Genomic DNA, 23862 nt, shown 5'->3' with positions numbered 1-23862 from the left:
AAACATAAGAAATTATCGATACGTCGGAGACGTATCAATCGCTGTCGGCACACTTCCTCTACATCTACCTTCGGGATTAGTTTTAAGCCTAAATAATTGTTATTTTGTACCCGCGTTGAGCATGAACATTATATCTGGATCTTGTTTAATGCAAGACGGTTATTCATTCAAGTCTGAGAATAATGGTTGTTCTATTTTTATGAATAATATCTTTTATGGTCGAGCACCCGAAAAGAATGGCTTATTTACGTTAGATCTCGATAGTAGTGATACACATATACACAACATTGATGCTAAGCGAATTAAATTGAATGATAATTCTACTTATATGTGGCACTGTCGTCTTGGTCATATTGGAGTGAAACGCATGAAGAAACTCCATACCGATGGATTACTTGAATCACTTGACTTTGAGTCACTTGATAGATGCGAAGCATGTCTAATGGGAAAAATGACTAAGACTCCATTTTCTGGTATGATGGAGCGAGCTACTAACTTATTGGAAATCATACATACCGATGTGTGCGGACCAATGAGTGTAGCATCGCGCGGTGGTTATCGTTATGTTCTAACCTTCACAGATGATCCGAGTAGATATGGGTATATCTATTTCATGAAACATAAATCCGAAACTTTTGAGAAGTTTAAGGAATTCCAAAGTGAAGTAGAAAATCAACGTAACAAGAAGATTAAATTTCTACGATCCGATCGCGGAGGTGAATATCTGAGTTATGAGTTTGGCATGCATTTAAAGAAATGCGGAATACTTTCACAATTGACACCGCCGGGAACACCACAACGAAACGGTGTGTCCGAACGTCGTAATCGAACTCTCTTAGATATGGTTCGTTCTATGATGTCTCTTACTGATTTGCCGTTATCATTTTGGAGTTATGCATTAGAGACAGCCGCATTCACTTTAAATAGAGCACCATCAAAATCCGTTGAAACGACACCGTATGAATTATGGTTTAATAAGAAACCTAAGTCTGTCGTTCCTTAAAGTTTGGGGTTGCGAAGCCTATGTAAAGAAGTTACAACCGGACAAGCTAGAACCCAAAGCGGAGAAATGCGTCTTCATAGGATACCCTAAGGAAACTATAGGGTACACTTTCTATCACGGATCCGAAGGCAAAATCTTTGTTGCTAAGAACGGAACCTTTCTTGAGAAAGAATTTCTCACTAAAGAAGTGACTGGAAGAAAAGTAGAACTCGATGAGATTGATGAATCTTCACTAGTTGATCAGAGTAGCGCAGTACCGGAAGTTGTTCCTGTGCCACCTACACCGACAACAGAGGAAGCTAATGATAATAATCATGAAACTTCAAACGAGATAGCTACTGAACCTCGCAGATCGATAAGGGAACGTGCCACTCCTGATTGGTATGATCCTTGTCTAATTGTCATGATTGTAGACAACAATGATGAGGACCCTGCGACGTATGAAGAAGCGATGATGAGCCCAGATTCCAACAAATGGCAAGAAGCCATGAAATCCGAAATGGGATACATGTATGATAACAAAGTGTGGACTTTGGTAGACTTACCTGATAGCCGAAAGGCTGTCGAGAATAAATGGATCTTCAAGAGAAAAACAGATGCTGATGGTAATATTACTGTCTATAAAGCTCGACCTGTCGCAAAGGGTTTCCGACAAATTCAAGGTGTTGACTACGATGAGACTTTCTCACCTGTAGCGAAGCTAAAATCTGTGAGGATTTTGTTAGCAATAGCTGCATTTTTCGATTATGAGATTTGGCAGATGGATGTCAAAACAGCGTTCCTTAATGGAGACATTGAGGAAGAGTTGTATATGGTACAACCAAAAGGTTTTGTCGATCCTAAAAATGCTGACAAAGTATGCAAACTTCAGCGTTCAATTTATGGACTGAAGCAAGCATCGAGAAGTTGGAACCGACGCTTTGATAAAGTGATCAAGGACTTCGGGTTTATACAGTGTCATGGAGAGGCCTGTATTTACAAGAAAGTGAGTGGGAGCTCTGTAGCATTCCTGATATTATATGTAGATGACATATTATTGATTGGGAATGATATAGAACTATTAAGCAGTGTAAAAGGTTATTTGAATAATAGTTTTTCAATGAAAGACCTTGGTGAAGCATCGTATATATTAGGCATCAAGATTTATAGAGATAGATCAAGACGCCTAATAGGGCTATCACAGAGTACATACCTGGACAAGATTCTGAAGAAGTTTAGAATGGACGAAAGTAAGAAAGGATTCTTACCTATGTTACCAGGCAAGGTCTTGAGTAAGACTCAAGGACCAGCTACGGCAGAAGAAAGAGAAAGGATGAGTCAGATCCCCTATGCCTCGGCAGTAGGCTCTATCATGTATGCCATGCTATGTACTAGACCGGATATAGCACATGCTGTCAGTTTGACTAGCAGATATCAAAGTGATCCAGGAATGGAACACTGGACAGCGGTCAAGAATATCCTGAAGTACTTGAAAATAACTAAGGATATGTTTCTTTGTTATGGAGGTGACCAAGAGCTCGTTGTAACCAGTTACACCGATGCAAGTTGGAACACTGATCCTGATGACTCTAAGTCACAGTCTGGGTACGTGTTTATATTGAATGGTGCTGCAGTAAGCTGGGCAAGCTCAAAGCGAGTGCACGGTGGCGAAGTCTTCAACGGAATCGGAGTACATAGCGGCTTCGGAGGCTTCATCGAAGCGGTATGGATGAAGAGGTTCATTGTAGAGCTCGGTGTGGTTCCTAGTGCATTGGACCCATTAGTCATCTACTTGTGACAACATGGGTGCCATCGCCAATGCACAAGAACCAAGGTCACACAAGAGGCTGAAGCATATCAAGCTGCGTTATCATTCGATTCGCGAGTACATCAAAGATGGAGAAGTAAAGATTTGCAAAGTACACACCGATCCGAATGTAGCAGATCCGTTGACTAAAGCTCTCCCTAGGGCAAAGCATGACCAACACCAGAATGCCATGGGTGTTAGGTACCTTACAATGTAATCTAGATTATTGACTCTAGTGCAAGTGGGAGACTGTTGGAGATATGCCAAAGAGGCAATAATAAAAGTGGTTATTATATATCTTTATGTTTATGATAAATGTTTATATACCATGCTATAATTGTATTAACTGAAACATTGATACATGTGTGATATGTAAACAACAAAGTGTCCCTAGTATGCCTCTTAACTAGCTTGTTGATTAATGGATGATTAGTTTCATAATCATGAACATTGGATGTTATTAATAACAAGGTTATATCATTGTATGAATGATGTAATGGACACACCCAATTAAGCGTAGCATAAGATCACGTCATTAAGTTATTTGCTATAAGCTTTCGATACATAGTTACCTAGTCCTTATGACCATGAGATCATGTAAATCACTTATACTTGGAAAGGTACTTTGATTACATCAAACGCCACTGCGTAAATGGGTGGTTATAAAGGTGGGATTAAGTATCCGGAAAGTATGAGTTGAGGCATATGGATCAACGGTGGGATTTGTCCATCCCGATGACGGATAGATATACTCCGGGCCCTCTCGGTGGAATGTCGTCTAATGTCTTGCAAGCATATGAATAAGTTCATAAGAGACCACATACCACGGTACGAGTAAAGAGTACTTGTCGGGAGACGAGGTTGAACAAGGTATAGAGTGATACCGATGATCAAACCTCGGACAAGTAAAATATCGCGTGACAAAGGGAATTGGTATCGTATGTGAATGGTTCATTCGATCACTAAAGTCATCGTTGAATATGTGGGAGCCATTATGGATCTCCCAGATCCCGCTATTGGTTATTGGTCAGAGAGAGTACTCAACCATGTCCACATAGTTCACGAACCGTAGGGTGACACACTTAAGATTTGATGTTGAAATGGTAGAACTTGAATATGGAATGGAGTTCGAAGTATTGTTCGAAGTCTCGAATGGGATCCCGGACATCACGAGGAGTTCCGGAATGGTCCGGAGAATAAGATTCATATATATGAAGTCATATTCCAAGTTTGGAAATGATCCGGTGCATTTATGGAAGGTTCTAGAAGGTTCTAGAAAAGTCCGGAAGAAATCACTTTGGAAGGCGGAGTCCCGAAGGGACTCCACCACCCATCGCCGGCCAACCCTAGGGGTGGAGTCCCAGGTGGACTCCACCTAAGGTGGCCGGCCACCCCCTCCCAAGGGAAAGTGGGAATCCCACCTCTAGTGGGAGTCCTAGCTTGGGTAGGTTTCATGCCATATGGAAGGTTTTGGTTTGGGGTCTTATTCGAAGACTTGTAGACCAACTCTTGGGTGTTCCACCTATATAATGAGGGCCAAGGGGAGGGGGCCGGCCACACCAAAGCCATTGTGGCCGCACCCCTATAGTGGCCGGCCACCACCCCCTCTCCCAAACCCTAGCCGCCCCCTCTCCTCCACTTCTCCCGCATACGCTTAGCGAAGCTCTGCCCGAGATCTCCATCGCCACCGCCACCACGCCGTCGTGCTTGCCGGATTCAAGGAGGAGCTACTACTTCCGCTGCCCGCTGGAACGGGGAGAAGGACGTCGTCTTCATCAACACCGAACGTGTGACCGAGTACGGAGGTGCTGCCCGATCGTGGCACCGTGATCAAGATCTTCTACGCGCTTTTGCAAGCGGCAAGTGAACATCTACCGCAGCAACAAGAGCCTACTCTTGTAGGCTTTGGAAATCTTCAAGGGTGAGTCTTGATCATCCCCTCGTTGCTCCCGTCTTCTAGATTGCATCTTGGCTTGGATTGCGTTCTCGCTGTAGGAATTTTTTTGTTTTCTATGCAACGTTATCCTACAGACTTTTGTTACGCCTCGGTCTATCAACATCAATGGAACTATTTGTTTGCTGCAAAACAGGTGATGAGTGCTGAACAACAATGTTATCATTTTCAGCAACTTCATTTTCTTTCTCCTCCACGTGCTCCACCTGCACGCTAATCCTCTCTTGCTCATCATCAGAAATATCAGAAATATCAATAGCATCAGAAACATCTGTAGATGAACTCTTATAAAACATGACAACCTTATTAAAAACAACATTCCTGCTATGCAAAACTTTCTTAGTTTCAGGATTCCATAACTTATATGCCTTAACTCCTGAACCATAACCAAAAAACACGCACTTAACAGCCCTAGGCTCTAGTTTTCCATTATCAACATGAGCATAAGCAGTGCAACCGAAAACTCTCAACTATGAATAATCAGCGGGTGAACCAGACCATACCTCAATAGGAGATTTCTTATCAAGCAGAATACAAGGTGACCTGTTTATCAAATAACAGGCGGTGGAGGCTACTTCAGCCCAGAAATGTCTATGCATACCAGCATTAGACAACATGCAATGAGCCTTGGAGATGATGGTTCTGTTCATTCTCTCCGCCACACCATTCTGTTGAGAAGTATATGGGATGGTGTGGTGCCTAACAATGCCTTCATCGCTGCAATAATCATTAAAGATAGTAGAACAAATTCCATGCCATTGTCAGTACGAAGCAATTTAACTTTCTTTTCTGTTTGCTTCTCTACCATAATTTTCCACTTTCTAAAAGCATCAAACACATCAGATTTATGTTTCAGAAAGAACGACCACACTTTTCTGGAGTAATCATCTATGATAATAAGCATGTAATTTGCACCACCAAGAGAAGTCTTGTGGGAAGGTCCCCACACATCAGCATGCACATAATCTAAAATCCCTTTGGTGATATGAACGGAAGCATTGAATTTAACTCTTTTATGCTTACCAAAAATGCAGTGCTCACAGAACTCAAACTTACTTAAATTTCAGCCATCTAGTAGATCTCTCCTGTATAATTCTGTCATGCCATGTTCACTCATATCTCCAAGACGCATATGCCACATATTAGTTTTATCATGCTTATCAGGGATAACAGCAGCAGCAATACCAGACAAAGTGCTACCTCTAAGAACATATAATTTTGCAGAGTTCATATCACCAATCATGTGAACGAGTGAACCTTTTGATACCTTCAGAACTCCACGAGAACCGGGGGTGTTTGTACCCCTTAACATCAAGGGTACTGAGAGAGATCAGATTTCTGGCCATGCCAGGTATGTGTCTCACATATGTCAGAGTGCGTGTCATGCCATCATGCATCTTGATCTGAACGGAGCCAATGCCCACGATCTCACGTGGGTTGTTATCTCCCATACGCACAATATCTCCACTCTGCACAAATTTATAAGAACTAAACCAGTCTTTGTTACATCAAATGTAAACGAACATGCAGAATCAAGGATCCACTCATCATTACCAGAAATACAACCAGCAAACCCAACTAGGCAATCGCTCTCAGAATTATCACTGGAAACAACAGCAGCCTTACCATCACCATCAGATTTGTTTTTCGGTTGGTAAGTACCGTTTCTTTTTTCTTTGTTCTGCAACTTCCAGCAATTATCAATATTGTGGTTAGTTTTCTTACAATACTTGTAGAACTTACCATCTCGTCCCTTGGACTTTGAGCGACCTCTATCGGTCTTGCTCTTATCTCTCTTGTTGTTGTTGTAGTTGTTGTTTCTGTTCTTGGTCCTGCCTCGGACCTGTAGTGCTTCTACCTTAGATGACGAACCCTCTGCTTGCACCATAGATTTCATCTTTTCCCTCTGCTGGAGGGCCTCATAAACTTCGGCAAGGGTTAGTTCATCATGGATGTATAACAAGGTGTCTTGAAAATTCGCAAAAAGAATTTGGCAATGAGACTAACAGTATAAGAGCGAGATCCTCATCCTCATAACTTACCTCCATGGACAACTAATCAACAACGATCTCTCTAAAGATCGATAGGTGATTCATCACTGACGCTCCTTCTTGCAGCTTGTGTGAGAACAACTTCATCTTCACGTGCATCTTACTGGTTAGATCTTTGAACATGCAGATCGATTCCAGTTTCAACCACAACGCCGCTGCGGATTTCTCAGACATCACTTCCTGCAAGATATTGTTTGATAGATGAAGCTAAATTAAAGAAAAAACCTTACGGTCTTTCCTCTTCTCATCGTTGGTCTAGGTCTTGGCATCTTTCTTGCCAAATCCATCAAGAGCTTCATCCATATCAGAAGATTGGGTAAGGATCGCCCTCTCTTCACTTGCCACAGAGAAAATCTCGTGGTGTAATCCAGCTGCGGTAGATCGAACTTCAAGGAAGACATGTTGCAAACCCTAGGTTGAAACCTGGGCTCTGATATCACTTGTTATAAACGCGATTAGCAAATAACGAAGAACGAAACAAGGACACACGCATGGGGCACAATATTTTAACGTGGAAAACCCTCTGCAACAAAGAGAGGTAAAAACCACGGGCGCCAGCCAACAAAATTTCACTATATCAGGGAGTGTTTACAAACGCCGTGGGATATCTTATAATCTGATAAACCCTAGCCGGCGGCTTACATGAGGTATATATAGACGGTGACAGCGATCCGTACCGCTCGGCCCAAGCCTATCGGCGACGGGTCTCGCTCCGCTCGTCAGAAGTTAGCCTCCGTTTGGAATGAATTTGAATCACAATACAACAGTGCAGTTCATGTGAAAGCATGGCATACTCTTTGTGAACTATTCCCATATACTGGTTGTAAGAGTATTATGAACATATACGTTTGTATTGTGTTACGGAAAAAAGACAATCCCAACGGGACATGATTTTGAAGGAAAAAGAGGTTAAGATTTGCTCCAACCAACAGGCTTGCAGTTGCAGCCCTGATAAATTAGAGTGCCACGTCGTGCCGTCGTTGTCGACAAGCTTATTTGCCGGAGAAGGTTTCCGTAGAGCTTTTGGCCTTGCATTTGTTTTATTTGTTGGAGACACAGTATCTCAACTCTGAAAACTGCAACCTCTCCAGAAGATCGCTCGTGCAATCACGAAAGCGACGGATTTTGTTTTGGTGCCAACAAAGCATGTATGGTCGATAATCAAATAATAGTATGGCTGCATAATACTTCCAGCGAGTTGACAATAATTTGTCTACGTGCATGTTATGGCTAATATTCCCAGCCAGTTGACAACAATAATATGACTACAATTTCCGTAATTTAGGAGCCATGAGCAGAAAAAGGTGCTTAAAATGAGAAAGGCGTGACCATGTTCTTTATTCGTCAGTAGATTAGTTGAGTCGACAAAACAAGCGTGTCCTGCTGGGATTGTACGTATGCGTATCGCTACAAGGTTTAACCAATTGGGCGACCTCGGCAGGATCAGACTCGATCAGAACTCTGCAGATTTTAAGTCCTGCTATACACACGATAAAATTTGTCCGATTCTCGTACGATCCTATATATGTGGCAATGAATCTTCTCGCGCGAGGCAACTGGTGGCAAACTCTGTTTGGGTTTGGGCTGGGCTGAGACTTTGGTTGGCCCCACCGCTAAATATTCTTTTCTCTTTTTACTTTTCCTTATCCTTTTTCTTTGCTTGAGCAGGAGGTACCGCCATCCATTGCTACATCTGGTTGAGCAGTTGATTTTTGCTTCGAGATTTCACCAAGCTAGCGAGATAGCAACCTCCTTAATTGAAATACCGAATTCGAAGATAGATATGTAGCACCGATGTTATCACATCAAAGGACGGATGGCTGGTCTTGGGAAATCTTCATCTGGGTGGTTACCAGTCCAATCTGCATCACTGGAAGCAGAGAGCATGCCAAAGGGTGCCGGCCGAAGGTGAAGACTATAGGTGATAGTGGAACGAATATAGCGCAGCATGCATAGGAAACATCAGGTCGAGGGCGGCGGACGAAGCGAAAATCGTCATCATGCAAAGTGGGACAACATCGTCAGCGATGCAGAGGCATGCACGCGGGGTTTAACCCGTCGCCTACCCTCTGGTCCGCGAGCTGGTGCCCTAACTGCGGGCTACTCGTGGACGCGCCGCTCTCCTCGTCCCGAAGTCAGAGGTGATGGAGGAAGAGAATGAGGTGACAACGCTCCTCCGCCAACAGTGCCTCGTCGCAAGCAGCGACGATCCCGAAGACATACCAGGGTACAACGCCGCCTTCATGTCGTCGCTGAACGACCACAAGACTTGGGAGGGAAACATCGAAGACGTGATCGCCATGTCGATCTGCGGGGGCGGCAGGCCACTCATGCGACCTAACGTGCAACGACAGCGAAGCTGATCCCAGCGGTGCGGTGAAAGATGGACTCACCGACTGGGACTAGAACTTCTTCGAGTGCTACGACCGCTCCGGCCGCCGCAAACGCTATTAGTTTATTTAATGTTTAAGTTGGTCGAATTTCATTCAAATCATTGTAATATATAATTTTTTTGAATGAATTTGAGTGTTTTCGGTAAAATTAAATTTCTTAAAGTTTTGTTTAGGTGACGCGACTTGAAACAGCGGCGCTCCAAAAACGGCAACACGGAGCGACGTCGCCCAAGCGCTCGATCTAACGCTATTTTCGGACAGGTTTTGGGGGAGGCCGCTGGAAATGCTAATTAGCAATTTAAAGTGGTGATTTTATGTTATATATATTTTTTGTAGATTGGAGAAACTGGGCACTAGGTCATGGTTTGGCCTGGGCTCGGACTTGGGCACATAGCACTGGGCTAGGGATTAGAGCATCTCCACTCATGCCCCCGGGTAGCCCCCCGGGGCCTCTTTTTTTCATCCGGACGGACGAAACTGGCCCAGTCACGCCCCCAGCTTCTCGTTTTTGTCCGGATTTGGGCTAAATCCATCCGGACTCCCCAGGCCATCCTCGGTTTCCCGGGGTGTTGCCGGGGACTCCGAATGGAGCAAATTCCACGATCTGGCCCACGTGTCAGTGAAGATTCTATGCTCTAGCCCGCGCAAATTCCCCAGGACGGCTGGAACTTCGGCGCTCCCCAGGCCAAATTTTTCTCCAATCCGGACGAAAATTTCGCCGGATTTAAACGTGGGGAGCGCCAACGAGTGGGGATGCTCTTAATTAGTGTGATTAGTCTAAAGGAAAGTTAGCACTATGGAGAGCATCGTACATAGTTCGTACGTCAATCGTCGTGTGTGGAGCAATTCGGGCAGATTTTCCATGTCTCGTGCTATCTCCATCCAATGGAGATCAGAAGCGTTTCAGTTTGGCTTGATAGATGTAATGATACGACAATGACCGTTGCCGATCGATGGTTCAGCTTCAGCGATAGAAATGCCATCCTGCGTGTTTTTTCTTTTCTGAAACGAAAGGACAGCTGCTACTGATGTGCTCGACAGCCAACGCCAATGGTCGCTTTCGAGCAATTACTTGTTATACTTTCTCCATTCAAAAAAGGATGTCGGAGGTTTATACAAATTAAGATGTATTGATATAGTACTAAATAATATCTAGATGCATTAGAATTTAGATAAACTTTTAACATTCTTTTATGGACAAGGGTAGTATAATACTTCCTTCATTTCTAAATAATTGTCTCGATTTTTTTAGATATCGATGTATCTAGAACTAAAATATATCTACATACATCTGTATATAGTCAAAACCGAAACATTTATTTTAAGATAGAGAGAGTATATGCCAACATCCAATGCGCGTGTATTTAGAAAATTATTGTCAAATCAGTCGAGGTGGAGAGAAGAGCTACTCAGCATTTACACCCCGTCCGTCCTTGCAATATTTTTCTACTCCCTCCTATTCATAATAAGTATCGAGGGTTCGGTTCAAATTCAGACTAAAATAGACTAAAGGGCTAACACTTTTATGAATCGGAGGGACTAGTTTGTACTGGCTAAATATAGGCATATTAAATTCCCTCGAAAAATAGAAATGAATTGGGATCATTTCAATTTCATATCTTCACCTAGCACAATTATGCACTACTTTAATTTTTGTACAAATCGCAAGGACATCCGGCACTAAATTTCTTTTTGAAGGAGCAGCTGGCACTCCTTTTTTTTTCATAATCAGCTACTAGAACAATTGATAAAAAAAAAAAAAAGCAGAGCTCAGTGTTTCGAGGGAGTGGTTTCTGTAGGTCCTGTTCGGGCCTGCTTACCAGCTTAACCGGTCCAGGTCGGACCAGTCCCCTCAAATGGCCCACCACACGCTCAGCAATGGGGCCCAGACGAAGACCCAAATAAAATCGCCTGCTCTCCCACGCCGCCCAACAAACCAACACCGGTTTCCCACCAGAAAAAATTCCTCTCCCTTCGCCGATCCGGCCGTCTCCGCTCCATGGCATCCTCCTCCTCTTCCTCCTCCACCGGCGCCGCCGTCGCATCCGTGCCCGGTACAACTTCCGGCGGAAGCATATTCCCAGGGCCACCACCGCCAACGCCGTCGAACCACAAGCCACTCCCCTCCACCGCCGCGGGGGGCACCGAGGCCGCGCTCTCTGCTTTCCTCAACCGCATGCTCCTCTCCACACCGGCTCCAACTCTACGCTCGCGGCCCTCCTCTCGCCTGAAAACCAGGACGTCGGCTCCTCCGATTCTTTCGCTAGACTCCCCTGACTTGGCCCCCCTCTGCGCCGCCGCCGACGTGGGCTACTTCCACCTCGCCGGCCATGGCATCCCTTCCCAGCTAGCATCCTCTGCCCTCGCCGAGCTATCTCTACTCGACGCGTCAGCGCTGCGCGCGTCTAGCCTCTGCACGCTCGGGTTCTCGGAGGAGGATCAGGAAGAAGCGGACGGAGGCGATGACAACCCCGCGATGGTGTTCGACGTCGACGAGCGCGGGATGGACGCGCTCCCGGCGGCGGCGGAGTACGCGCGGCGGATGAGGGACGTGGGCATGCAGGTGATGGCGCTTATGTCCAGGTGTCCTGAGGTGGGTTTCGCGGAGGAGCCGTTCGCGGAGGGAAAGAGGAAGGCAAGGTGCATGGTGTGGGTCTCCAAGGCCGGCACTGGCGAATCGGCGGCGGCGCCTCCGGCCGCCGGCAAGGCGAAGGCGTACCCTTACGTCCTGGGACTTCATTCCCAGTGGGAGCAGGAGGTGGCTCCGTCGAGTTGGGTGATGGACGACAGTGGTGATTGGGCGGCCGTAGGGTCTTCCGACGCCGCGCTCCTGGTCACCATCGGCGACATTGCGCAGGTACCTATCTGCACCTAAACTTTGACCAGTTTGCGAACAACAGATTGCATTATTCTGCTCGTGCAATTGTGCATCCCATTTGTAATCTGAATTGAAGCAAAGAATAAGCACGGCCTGCACAACCCTTTCCATTTAGTTTGTGTACAGGCCTGCAGCTTAATTTTTTTATAGAACAACTTAATTGCTTAGAACCAAAGACGCATACTCCATTTCACTTTCGCAGGGGCATCAAATTCCAAGTATAGTTTTTTTTTAATCACCAACTAGGCTTGGACCCGGTCAGCCAATTAAGTAATCAGCCCCATGTCTGCATCACTGCCTCATCCGTCAGTTGGTCACCACTGGCCTCGCTGGAAGAATCCACATAATGAAAGAGACAAAGTCACAAAGATACACACGCTTTTGAAAACGCAGAGTGATCATCATATTTTTTGCTGGAAAAGTGACTCTTTAAGTAGTCTTTACGCAGTAGCAGTAACACTCCTTTTGATGTTGTGCTTCTTTTGTCATGCGTGCTACTCGTAGGTGTGGAGCAATGGCAAGTTGAAGAAAGTGAGAGGGATGGCTCGCCCCACCTCCGCCCCAAGCAGTGACGGGCACGCCGGCGAGCCAGGTCGCCTGTCCATCACCGTGCTGATCACGCTGCCGTTGGACAGTGTCATCTCGCCGCTGGTGCCGCCGTCCGATGCCGGTGAAGAGGGCTTGGATGAGGAGGAGGAGAAGGTGGCGGACGGTGCAGACGATGATGGCGATGAATGGAAGTTTCGCTCGTTTTCGCTGGAGGACTATGCATGGAGGGTTTACCATGAGCGGCTTCAGTTCAAAGATCCGCTTGCCCGGTACCGGATTTGATTAGTTTGTTCACGATTGCTCTGTAGCTTTGTTTGTTGGTGCATGCGCACTGCACATACGCTTTGTGGTCTATGGGACTTCGTGGGAGTTGGTTTGAAGAACGACATGGGTAAATCGTTTGTTATGAAATGCATACGAATTGAGCGATGGAACAAATGTCGGCTGGCGAATGAACCTTGTTTGTAGTTGATATTTTTTAGACTATTAGGCAATTTCCCTATGACTTTAATTACAAAAATTATTGTTTAAAAAATCGGTCGAGATACCGATTTATCGTAAATCGCGTGCTAAGCGATAAGATTTTCGCGTATCGTTTGATTTATCACCGGCACCGACATTTCCGCCAATTTTCAGTTTGATGGTCGATATTTCTCCCGATATTCAATTTGATAGACAATATTACGGGAAATTTTCAGTGAAATTTCGCTGAAATTAGGTAATATTTTCGTCCTATCGTCTCGTAGAACTACACATTAGCCATTTTCATTGATTTGAATGCAATGAAACAAGGTAATACTTCTGTTCAGTGCTCTAATATTATTTTTACATAGCATATTATAGAAAATTTAGTGCCAAATATTATGATTTACAAACAATAAGCCGATAAATGGCCGACCGATAAAATAAATTAATTGGCCGATAAACGATTAACTTCTAATTTGGGGCTTACCGATAAGTTACGATTAACGATTTCTTAAACATTGACAAAAACAACATCACATGTACATTACACACCCAACCATATACATTAGACTAAGAACATCTAGCAGATCTAAACATGGAACAAGTACTAATGCAAAGTAAGAGATAAGAAGCATGCACATCGCGATCAAAAAGCTCGCTTTAGCAGAACAAGTACTAGTGCAAAGTAAGAGATAAGAAGCATGCACATCGCGATCAAAAAGCTCGCTTTAGCAGCTTTGTTGTGGAGGTCACCCATAGTGTTGTCGTGGTCGCTAAATCCATAGAAATTGCGCGAGGAAGCAATAAGCCAGCAATGAAGAACTCGAACAATAACGAGCAGTTGCATCGAGATGCTCCCCAAAACCTTATCATTTGTTTGCCGTGCATAATCTTGACGAACGGGGTTTTGGAGGTCTGCTTTCCTGGATAGCCTTGCACGTAGTAGCCAGGATGGGAAAGAAAAGAGGGCGACTTGATCGCGAGAGAGACAAAAGGAAGTGAAGAACTCTAGATCTGTTATGTTTTTGAGTGAAGCCATCGACCAAACGACGAAGCGTTGGAAGATAGAGACACACGTTGGGCATGCACATGCACGCGACATATGTACTCACTAAGTTGGCGCACCAAGTAAAAAAAATAATCTTCCACAAAACCAGTTTCAGACACGAGTCACGCGACGTGTGATGCGTGGTGAGGCAACAAAGCAGGTGAAGGAGTGTGTAAGCTGCTTAAACTCTGTCGCAACTAGCAATGTGAGACTAAACTTTGTCTTCCACAGCCTCAAACCGCCACAACAAACGAGTCTTGTGATTTCAGAATTTATAGGCTATATAGGCCTCCTCTCTGGTATAGATAAGTGCCTATCCTAGCATGACCATTGGCTCAACAAGGGGCTCCTTTTGAAGTTATGCTATCCATCTCTTGGTCTTGCCAAAAAAATTTTTTGTTAGGAATAACTAACACCTGTTTTATTATGGGATAATCCCCCATGGCCCCTCACTTGTAATCCCACGCCACCAGGGAACCGCCTTTGTAAATTAATAACAATGCGTCTATTTATGGCATCCATTGATGTTGTATATAAGGATTCCATCTCAATCAATAAAGACTACCGATTGATTCTTGTCAATCATTTTTCGTTCTATAATTTCACTTTAACATATTTTTCTACATTTCTATTTATACATATTTAAATAGTACTACCTCTGTTCTTGTTTAATCGACGCGGGGGTACAACCTAGCTAGTAGAGCTTGTATGAACGTAGGACGTCAATTAAAAACGAACGGAGAGAGTAGATATATACTACAATTTTAGACGAATTTGTGACACTCATTTTGAAGTAAAGGTCTACATAGTTGAGCTCAGATATGTGGCGATGTGGTCTTCGGCTCTCCATGTTCTAGCGAAAACCTGAGTGAAAATCGATTGGTCTATAGATAGATGGCGTCACCACTCGCTTTTCTTTTGGAGGGGTTGGTGTCACCACTCACTATTCAATGCTTCGCTATTTGGGCCTGGTTGTCGGCCAGAGACGGCTTAAGGGCCCAAGTGTCCCCTCAGCCCGCCACATTCTGCCCCCTCTCTCCTCTATTTCCTCAGCCGCCGGCGCCGAAGAGCAAAACTTCCAGCCTCCCTGAACCTTGACTCCGCGGTGCTGCGCCGGCGCTCAACAACCCCAGTATCCACCACGGTGAACCCAGGCGCCCGCTCGTGTTGACCCCTCTTGTGGCATATCGCGAAGATTTGTACTCGGAATGGGTGGTGGGAGCTGCGATGTGTGCAAGGACGCGCCGTCCAAGTACAAGTGCCCTAATTGCCGCATGCCCTAGTAAGTCGAACCATTCCCTTTCCTCCTACCTTCGGCACATATGAATTCTTGCTAAAATAGGCGTGGGGATGCAAGTATATGAGGTGCTTCCTTCGCTCTATCGATCCGATATCTCTTTGTGTTCAGCCATGCCACCGGGCACGAGTTAAGTGGGAAATAATAAAGCACTATTGGTTTGCTTAGTCCAATTTCCCTTTCGCTACGGTGGACTAGCTTGTTGTTTGGAGAGAAAAAAAATACCGAGTAGCTAGGGTTCATGAAATGGATCAATAGATTGACTACGCATGGTTGGAACTTGGAACAAATAATGTTATCCCATTGAGTAACTGTTACAGTATCATTTATGACAAGATTTTGTATGGCTTCGGGTTCGAGATAGTGGCTTGCTGCCGGTGGTGCCACGGCATATATGCAAAGTGAACCAACAAATTACTTCAATATGTTAATGCCGTGCAGAAGAGAAAATCCTACTCTGTTGATATCTGGCTCTAACAGCAGTTGCTATACGAAGTTTTTTTTTTTGGGTTTGAAGTATCATATTGGTTAGTTGATAGCTATCTTGTATTTCAGAGACATACATCAACTAATCACGATGTTATAGTGCTTCGTCCCTTCTCTCACACGATTGCTCACTCATGACTTAATCTTTGGGATTTAAATGTTAGAAAGAACTCAGTTTCCTTATCCTTAGATGAACGTGAAGGCAAGCTTAGGCAAAAAGACTTTTAGCACAATGAAGATAGCTTAGTACAGGGATGGTGATCTTTGCCTTTTTTTTTATGAACAGGGAACTTTACCTTTTAAAGTATAATCTTGACAATAGCTTTTGATTAGTCCGTTCTTATTTCTTAGAAAGAAATATGGGGACTATTTTTTTAAAAATCCTGCATATATCATCCAACAAGTAAATGCCAGGAACTTTCTCTCTGGATTTTTTTTTTGAGTATTTCAGTGTTAATTGCAGGTGATATTGACACAAATTTGGTTTTAGCTTATGGCGCCACTGTAATACCATTGGCTTTTGCCTAACAATAGCATTACTTAAGAACACTTATTTTAATGATATGCATGGTAATTTTATCCAATTCACCATCTACCATAATTGATCTTCCTTAATACCTGATTTATTATGGTTTCTTCAATTTCCGATATTATTTTGTCTTGTATCTATTCTGGTGTTCATTAGAAATTTAGCATGGACTTGTCATGTGCCCTCATTTTGAGCTGATTATATGCTTTTGATAAAACCATAAAAGAACTCTATAGGAAAATACACATAAATGTTTAACATCCTCTTGCTCTCGGTTATATTTCAAGGCTAAACCTACCGAATATATCCTGTTATCTTTAAACACCTGAGCTACTTATTCTGCCTGTTTTTAATCTACTAAATGAAATGTATCTGTACCTAATATGCTGTTCCGTTATTCCATGCAGTTGCTCCGTGACATGCTTTAAAAAACACAAAGGTACTTCCGTGATATTCTCCTTGAATTCATTATTTTACCGTACCTTATTTTGATCAAGCAAAATATAGGAGAACTTTGCAGAAGGTTAATTCAGTTTGAATTTATAAGGACATCTACAAGAGCCTAACAGACACACTTCATATAATGTTCGTAGTTAATGCTGCCAGCTGTAAATTTGCTCTGTTTTATTTTGCTGAAACATACCTCAAACTAAGATTATTGGTTTAATAACACTAGGCAAGCTATTCCCATTATTTATGGTGTATCAACCTGCCTTATATGAATATTGGTCCCTGCATCCCGTCATGTCTTGATAGCCAGTATTTGATGATAAATATTGCATTGTATCCTTGTATGTAGATGAATCTTGCCAAAAGATAACAGCTCAGGAAGAAATTAACAAGTCATCATTGCCGGAAGAAGTTAGTAAGTGCTCTAGCTTTTGAAGAGGACTCCTACGATATAATTGCTTACTGTAACATATCATGGACTCAGTATGGTCGTTAAAGAAGCTATAAAGTTCACTTGTATAAGGAATATGAGGTGAATGTTGACTTGTATGAATAAGGATCATCATAGAAGCACATAACTGCTAGAAGAAAGGAACATCTGTATTTACTTTATTGCACGTGATTGCCCATGTTTATCTATGAAATGGTAATTTCCCTTGAATTTGGATATGAATTTTTTTTAGTTAAAAGACAAGAGGGGACAACCGTTTGTATTTACAAGATCTAATTTCTTTATTCATAACCATTGTGTTTAGTTTCCCACGTAAACAATCTGTTATGGAAACAGAAGAGAAGTTGTGTATAGGTTTGTCGCCAAAAAGTTCCTGATCATTTATTTGCCCAATAAAAGCGCTTAATCAATTCTACTTTGTCTTAGTTCATGAATTTGATTGTAATATGTTTTGTGTAAGATACATGTTTCTAAAATAATCTGGACAGATTTATAGACATGGCTTTTTTTCTTCAGCAAGGAGCTCTGTGCTGGAAGATGGAACAAATTGTCCTAATGACAAGGATCAACTTCCCTCTTTATGTAAAATACAACACACTGATCTCTGTTTTAATTTCTCCATCTTCTGTTTGGATTTTCAAGTAAAAGCTTGTTAAGCTCAGGCTAATAAATCATATTTGCTTACCGTAAATATTTGTATAAGTCACTGTCTCACCATTACTTCCAGTTGTAGCTATCAAAATAATTGAAGTTACATCTTTAAAATGGAAGCAAATTTGGTGCACATGAGCACGAGTGCTCTCAGTTTTTAAAATATTTAAAAACTGTATTTCTGCGTTCCAAAAAATTATCACATTTATTCCATGAATACATATACATGTTCTGAATATTCGTGCAAAGTTTCGGTAGAAATTATATTGTATTTTGAGCTACAGGAAAAAAACAAATTTGTGGCTACGTATAGAGGTATATATTTGTCAGAAATTTGTCTTTTTTGTATAGCTTAAAATATAATATATTTTTCTCCAAATTTTTTACCGTACCTTCAGAATGTTTGTATGTATGTGGGTATTTAATTTCATATTTTTTGAAATCCAAAAAATATGATTTTTAGAAATCAGGAGCACTGGTGCTCATGTGCCAAATACACTTTTCGCTTTAAAATGCTATATATAGCTTCATTATGAATTTAGGAATGCCAATAAATTGTTTGATTGTGAGCTACACCATTGCTCTGCAGCACCAGACACAACATGCCCCACACAATCTCCAAACAAACTTTGTCCTACAAAAGCTCTGGAAGTTGAGGATGCAAGCTGGCTTGTTGACAGGAATCGATTGAGATCTTTAGGTATGCTACCAATTTTTACTACTTATTTTTATTATTGTTATGCTCTTCAGGTTGTTTTCTTATCAAGGCTGACATGTAGATTTTTTTAAGAAGAAAAGGATATTAGCATCTTACATTTGCATCATTCCTTATAGATGATGTAAGTGCCAATGAGTACATTTTAGAATGCACTTAATGAGGGCATGAAATAGTATTGTAATAACATTCAATACAAAGTATTGGCATATGCATCATAAGAAGGATAAAGCTAAGCAGTTCAGTTGAGCAGAAACACATCATGCTATTACAGTGATATATTCACTATATATTTTACTTGATCTTCTATCCTTACCACTTTTGACAGTGGAATTGAATGAAATCCGGGATATGCTCAAGGACCCTGAATTGCAGAAAATGATACTTCAGATTGATGGCTCTTCAGAACCAGAGAAGGTAATTACTTGTGTTATTTGCGCCTGCACCCATGCGATACCTTAGCTTATTGCATCATACCCAACAGTATACACCTACTATAACCTAACCTCCATTATGCCTTTCAATTTTCAATCATATGGTGGACCCATGCCACTTGAATTGATAGTGGTGTATACAGATATAGCTGGTTCACTTATAGTAGTATAAGTCCCCCTTTTCTTTGCCACCTTTATTTATTTTCTCATGTCTGCCCATTTATTTATTGACCTGTAGGAATTGGAGAAGTTGATGGAAGGACAAGCTTTTCAACAGTTCACCAATAAGGTTTCACTTTTACCTGTGACGTTTGATATTCTTCCCTCCATCAGACATTTATATGCTTTGTTACCTCTATATTGCATGCAGGTTCTTGACATTGTTAGTCCACAACAGTGAGCAAGTATCCTTATGGTGAAACCGTCATCCGGTCGAATGGAGACATATCCAGGCAAAACGAGATCAGAGCACCCGCAACAACTCATGTCAGCGTTCCGTCTCTCTCTCTCAAAATGAGAACCTGTAGAATGGAACCATTTCAGTGAAAGGAAATAGCTTGAGTACTTAGAGAAAGCTGCACGTCCAAGATATTTCTTCTGTGGTAGAAACATGATCGTACTGCATCTCACTTTACCATGACAGTTATGTCAATCAACTAAAAAGGATGTCAATCAACTAAAGGAAGTGTACCATTGTCGAGCTTATGTCTCCTTTCTGATGCATCATTTGATTCACATCAGTTACTGCGATGTTATGTCGGTCTTTCGGACAAAAAGTGTTGTTGGAAATAGGCGAAAAGCTAGAGATGGATGAAGTATAGAAGGATTGTGTTGAGATGTGTAGTGCGAGGAATTGCATGCACTGTACATTTGGATAGATTGTGTTGAGATGTAGACGAGAACAAAGAAGCATCAACATTGTCTGATATGGGCACGGAGGCCTATGTGGAGCCCCGATTCAGGACTCCACCAGCTTAGTTATTTTAGTTTATGTCTATGGTCATATGTGGGCCAATTAGGGTTTTTAATAAATTGAGTCAGTTTGGTTTGGGCCTGTCCAAACCAAGGTAGAGAGGCCCACTAGGGCTGGCCGGCCACCCCACCCCTCATATAAGTGGAGGTGCGGCTAGGGTTTAGGACAGAACAAGTTTAGTCTAAAAGTTTAGGTCATACCTAGTTGCGTGTGTTCCCGTGTATCATCCCTCCGGGGGTACGGCGCTGCCGTTTATCTATATTATCCGCTCGCGAAGGTTCTTGTGTTCATCAAGGATTATCTAGCTCTTGGTTTGAGGCGTATCGTTCGTCGATCCGTTGCTTCTTGGATTCGTTCCCTCTTCTCCGAGCTGCGTTCATCGCGTTGTTGGGAGGATTCTCTACACCAGGTTCTCGCTGTGAAAGATCGGGCATCAATCTAGGTGGATCGGCTTGGATCCACCGTATCATGTGGTATCAGCTTTCTGGGTTGCTCACGGCGAGGTTTTTGTTGATCGATCTTTTTGGATCGGTTTTGTCATGGAGAAGATTAGCTCTAAGATCGGAGGAGTTTGGCTCTCGGTCGAAGGAGTTTGGTTGGAGGAAGTTTGGCATTGTTTGGTGGAGTTTGGAGGTCATCCATGGTCTGTTTCGGAGGTCAAAATCGCGAAAAATCGCGACCGGAATCGGGAAGAAGACGAAAATTCGCGACCGGGAAAAATCTGGTCGGAAATCCGGTCGACCGGGCCGGTGACCGGGCTGCTCGGCGTAGAACCCGGTCAACCGGGCGCCCAACCGGGAAGTTCGCAAATTCGCCGATTTCCGGTTTTGCTCCGGTACGAGGCAGCCGATCCGGTTGGCGACCGGTCAACCGGGCCAGAGACCGGGCAGGCCGGTCTGGAGGCCGGTCCAACCGGGCCCTGGGCCGGGACGGCGTCTGTTCCTGCGGTTGTTTCTCCGGCGGTTTCTCCTGTTACTGCGGTTGCTTCTTCAGCAATACTAGCTACTGCTGCTCTTGTTTCTCCGGCGATGCTCCTTGATGCTACTACTGTTGATGCTACATTCGGAGACGATGTGCGTGGCATACGGTGTTCACGTGGCACGAAATCCGGTGATGTTTTCAATGATTACCTTGATATCCGCCGTTGGGAGGACGTACGCATTACTGTGTCGGGACTACGGTGGTATTTACGTCGTTCCGCGACAATTGAGCAAGTACGAGGATTGGGAGAAGTACATGGAGTTGGGTTTCCAACGATGTCGTCGCTACAAAGGGAAGTTCACTGGGTATGATGCCTGTCTTCTAGCTCACAGGCGTGTGGATGCCGAGTTGGACATATATTGGTATGATGCCGTTGATAGATGCGAGTATGCTTATACTTGGGCGGACTTCAAAAAGTTCCTTCGTGGTGGTTTTGGGTTACCATTGCAGCAGCGTAAGCAGTCGTCCAGAGTTGTGCATGCAATAGAGGAAGTGGACAAGTGCATAGTTCCTATTCAGGAGATTGTTCCACTACCAACAGTCACTAAGGTTGAGGTTAAATCTTCAGAGGAGAGGAAACCTGGCTCTGATACCAAGAGCACTACTGTGACTGTTGAAGAGGATGTACCATTGAGCGGGCTGAATATGCAACTCAAGAAGGTACAAGGTGATGCTTGCAAGACAGTTGACAAGGTTCAGCGGTGGAGTTTGTTTCGGACTCGAGTGCTATATCAAGGGCAAGGCTTGCAAGTTGATGGTTGATGGTGGAAGGCATGTACTAATGGCATTAGCAAGGCGATGGTGGCAGCGTTGGGGTTGTCTACATGGCGTCTTCCTGAACCTAAACGTCTTGAGTGGTTGAATAGCTGTGGTATGCTGAAGATTACTCATAAGGTGCGTGTGCCATTTGCAGTTGATGAATATGTTGATGAGATCGATTGCGATGTGTTTCCATTGGAGGTGTGTGGATTGCTACTTGGGCGTCCTTGGCAGTATGATCGCAATGTGACACACGCTGGGCGAGCAAATACATATTCTTTTATGCATGGTGGCAAACAGCGGACTTTGAAGCCTATGGGTGATGATAATATCAAGTCCGATGTGGAGTTAGTGGTGCGTAAGGAGAAGTTGCACAAGCCTAATGTGCAGCATAAGGTGCATGATGTTCCGAGCATTGATGTTGGTGATGTTTCAGCCATGCCTGTAGATGACAAGCAAGTTCTTGTTGGTGACAAGCCGGATGAAGCTACACTTGTTGTTGATATGGATGTTGCAGCATGTGCTACAATTCCAGTTTGTGTTGATGCTAGTATGCAGACTGATGATGTTTGTGCTGATGATGTTCCAGTACATATGGCGCAGATGCGCGTGGGAGGAGTGGGAGGCGAGAAGGTTAGAGAAGCCTGTGCTGATGGTGTTTCAGCCCGGTGCCAGGGCCGGCCGACCGGCTCCAGGACCGGCCGGGCCGGTCAACCGCCCGGTCAACCGGCGCCTAGACCGGTCGTGGTCGAGCGCGTCGGTGGAGACAGGTGGGCAGCGGCACTACGCGTGCTAGGAGTGCTGCGGTCCGGTTTTCCGCGACACCGCGGATGCATCGAGGCAAGGATGGACGTGTGAGACATTTATGTGGCCCAGGAATTACACATCTTGTGCAGGGTCATGTGCAGCGACACAAGGGTCCATCAAAACCTCGCAAAACGAAGGAATTGGCGCCGAAGTCTAAGCTCATATGGAGAAGAAAGGAGGCGCCAAGTGCTGTGTCAAGTCAAGCAGGCCGCGAGGGAGGATGTGGTGTGGAAGGCAAGCAAGACTTGAAGACGGCGAGGACGTGTCATGTTCATATCACGTCACCTTTTCCCAGAAGACCCTCACGCGTTGGGGACAACGCTTCTTGAAGGGGGGGAGGATGATATGGGCACGGAGGCCTATGTGGAGCCCCGATTCAGGACTCCACCAGCTTAGTTATTTTAGTTTATGTCTATGGTCATATGTGGGCCAATTAGGGTTTTTAATAAATTGAGTCAGTTTGGTTTGGGCCTGTCCAAACCAAGGTAGAGAGGCCCACTAGGGCTGGCCGGCCACCCCACCCCTCATATAAGTGGAGGTGCGGCTAGGGTTTAGGACAGAACAAGTTTAGTCTAAAAGTTTAGGTCATACCTAGTTGCGTGTGTTCACGTGTATCATCCCTCCGGGGGTACGGCGCTGCCGTTTATCTATATTATCCGCTGCGAAGGTTCTTGTGTTCATCAAGGATTATCTAGCTCTTGGTTTGAGGCGTATCGTTCGTCGATCCGTTGCTTGCTCGGATTCGTTCCCTCTTCTCCGGTGCTGCGTTCATCGCGTTGTTGGGAGGATTCTCTACACCAGGTTCTCGCTGTGAAAGATCGGGCATCAATCTAGGTGGATCGGCTTGGATCCACCGTATCATTGTCGAAGCTACACCGTCCCGTTGTGGAACCCAAACTGAAGAGGGTTCACGCGAACGGACATCAGGGGCTTAAAAAGATGCTGCAAGATCACCTCGATGTACGAATTAATCTGCAAAGATAGACTGTGCGGTTGCTTCAAGGTTTCACCATTACGAACACATTCCAAGCGTTACAAATGTGGCACGCCGTCACAGCCAAAGTGACCGCCTCGGGGTCGTCCGGCCTAGTAAGGAAATCAAACAGCCATTGGACAGAATACCATTGTGTGTTCCCTCCTCTCTTCTCTTGCAGAAAACACAGGCATCAGAAGCGTCCGGCCTAGCAAGGAAATCAAACAGC

The 23862-nt window shown here is 44.1% G+C and overlaps 2 protein-coding genes across 2 annotated transcripts; both read left to right on the top strand.

Moving 5' to 3' along the window:
• Positions 1-11139: 11139 nt before the first annotated feature.
• Positions 11140-12945, top strand: LOC124666562. The gene is made up of 2 exons (XM_047203902.1): positions 11140-12044; positions 12570-12945. The coding sequence occupies exons 1-2, from the start codon at positions 11187-11189 to the stop codon at positions 12894-12896; spliced, it is 1185 nt and encodes a 394-aa protein (XP_047059858.1). The 5' UTR covers positions 11140-11186; the 3' UTR covers positions 12897-12945.
• Positions 12946-15291: 2346 nt separating this feature from the next.
• On the top strand, positions 15292-19845 carry LOC124668128 (zinc finger HIT domain-containing protein 3-like). The gene is made up of 8 exons (XM_047205322.1): positions 15292-15409; positions 16847-16878; positions 17239-17304; positions 17857-17922; positions 18581-18691; positions 19035-19123; positions 19379-19429; positions 19511-19845. Exons 1-8 carry the CDS (start codon positions 15336-15338, stop codon positions 19538-19540), a joined length of 519 nt encoding a protein of 172 aa, XP_047061278.1. The 5' UTR covers positions 15292-15335; the 3' UTR covers positions 19541-19845.
• Positions 19846-23862: the final 4017 nt, after the last annotated feature.

This window comes from Lolium rigidum, chromosome 6 (genome assembly GCF_022539505.1).
Source record: "Lolium rigidum isolate FL_2022 chromosome 6, APGP_CSIRO_Lrig_0.1, whole genome shotgun sequence".
In the NCBI taxonomy this organism is placed as follows: domain Eukaryota; kingdom Viridiplantae; phylum Streptophyta; class Magnoliopsida; order Poales; family Poaceae; genus Lolium; species Lolium rigidum.
The sequence above is the reverse complement of the archived record's forward strand: the minus strand, read 5'-3'. Positions and strand labels throughout refer to the sequence as shown.

Excerpts from the sequence above, each read along its gene's own strand:
- LOC124666562 (XM_047203902.1), top strand. The coding sequence starts at position 11,187 with ATGGCATCCTCCTCCTCTTCCTCCTCCACCGGCGCCGCCGTCGCATCC. Across the intron at positions 12,045-12,569 it reads CCATCGGCGACATTGCGCAG|GTGTGGAGCAATGGCAAGTT; the intron begins GTACCTATCTGC and ends TGCTACTCGTAG.
- LOC124668128 (XM_047205322.1), top strand. The coding sequence starts at position 15,336 with ATGGGTGGTGGGAGCTGCGATGTGTGCAAGGACGCGCCGTCCAAGTAC. Across the intron at positions 16,879-17,238 it reads ATGCTTTAAAAAACACAAAG|ATGAATCTTGCCAAAAGATA; the intron begins GTACTTCCGTGA and ends CCTTGTATGTAG. Across the intron at positions 18,692-19,034 it reads GAATCGATTGAGATCTTTAG|TGGAATTGAATGAAATCCGG; the intron begins GTATGCTACCAA and ends CACTTTTGACAG.